The sequence below is a fragment of the Bison bison genome, unplaced genomic scaffold (assembly GCF_000754665.1).
Source record: "Bison bison bison isolate TAMUID 2011002044 unplaced genomic scaffold, Bison_UMD1.0 scf7180017864289, whole genome shotgun sequence".
In the NCBI taxonomy this organism is placed as follows: Eukaryota; Metazoa; Chordata; class Mammalia; order Artiodactyla; family Bovidae; genus Bison; species Bison bison.
In genome coordinates this window covers 18,596,257-18,596,828 of record NW_011494861.1, presented here as the reverse complement: position 1 = coordinate 18,596,828, position 572 = coordinate 18,596,257, and the positions used below count along the sequence as shown (strand labels likewise).

The following is a 572-nucleotide window of genomic DNA, read 5'->3' as shown; positions in this document are numbered from 1 at the left end:
CCTCTTGCCTTCCCCAGATAAGCAGCTCCGGGAAACAAAGAGCGCGCGGGCTCTCCTCAGCCCTGCACCAGGCCAGCGACATCTGGGTCCGGGGGACCCGGGCTTTCCCGGCTCCGCATCCCCTCCCCAACCTCCCCCGCCTCCCGCGCTCGCTCGCTCGCTCGCTCCCTCCCCGCTCGCTGCCTCCCCCACCTTCGCAGCGCTGGGAGGAAGGCGGCCGGGGCTCAAGATGGCTTTAGCCGGGCTCTGCGCCCTGCTCGCCTGCTGCTGGGGGCCGGCGACGGTGCTGGCCACGGCCGCCGGCGACGTGGATCCTTCCAAGGAGTTGGAGTGCAAGCTCAAGAGCATCACGGTGTCGGCGCTGCCCTTCCTGCGCGAGAACGACCTGAACATCATGCACAGCCCCTCGGCCTCCGAACCCAAGCTCCTCTTCTCCGTACGCAACGACTTCCCGGGAGAAATGGTCGTGGTGGACGACCTGGAGAACACGGAGCTGCCCTACTTCGTGTTGGGTGAGTCCCGGGGGAGGTCGAGGCGGCCGGAGGCGCTGGCCCGGCGCCCCCAGCACCCCC

The 572-nt window shown here is 69.6% G+C and overlaps 1 protein-coding gene across 1 annotated transcript in view; it reads left to right on the top strand.

Annotated features, from left to right (window-relative positions):
* The first annotated feature begins 208 nt into the window (after positions 1–208).
* Positions 209–572, top strand: part of ASTN1 (astrotactin 1) — a 355,026-nt gene continuing 354,662 nt past the window's right edge. Inside the window, exon 1 of the mRNA XM_010850109.1 lies at positions 209–512. Within this exon, the coding sequence (XP_010848411.1) occupies positions 230–512 (283 nt within the window). The 5' untranslated portion in view covers positions 209–229. The remainder of the gene's footprint in view (positions 513–572) is intronic.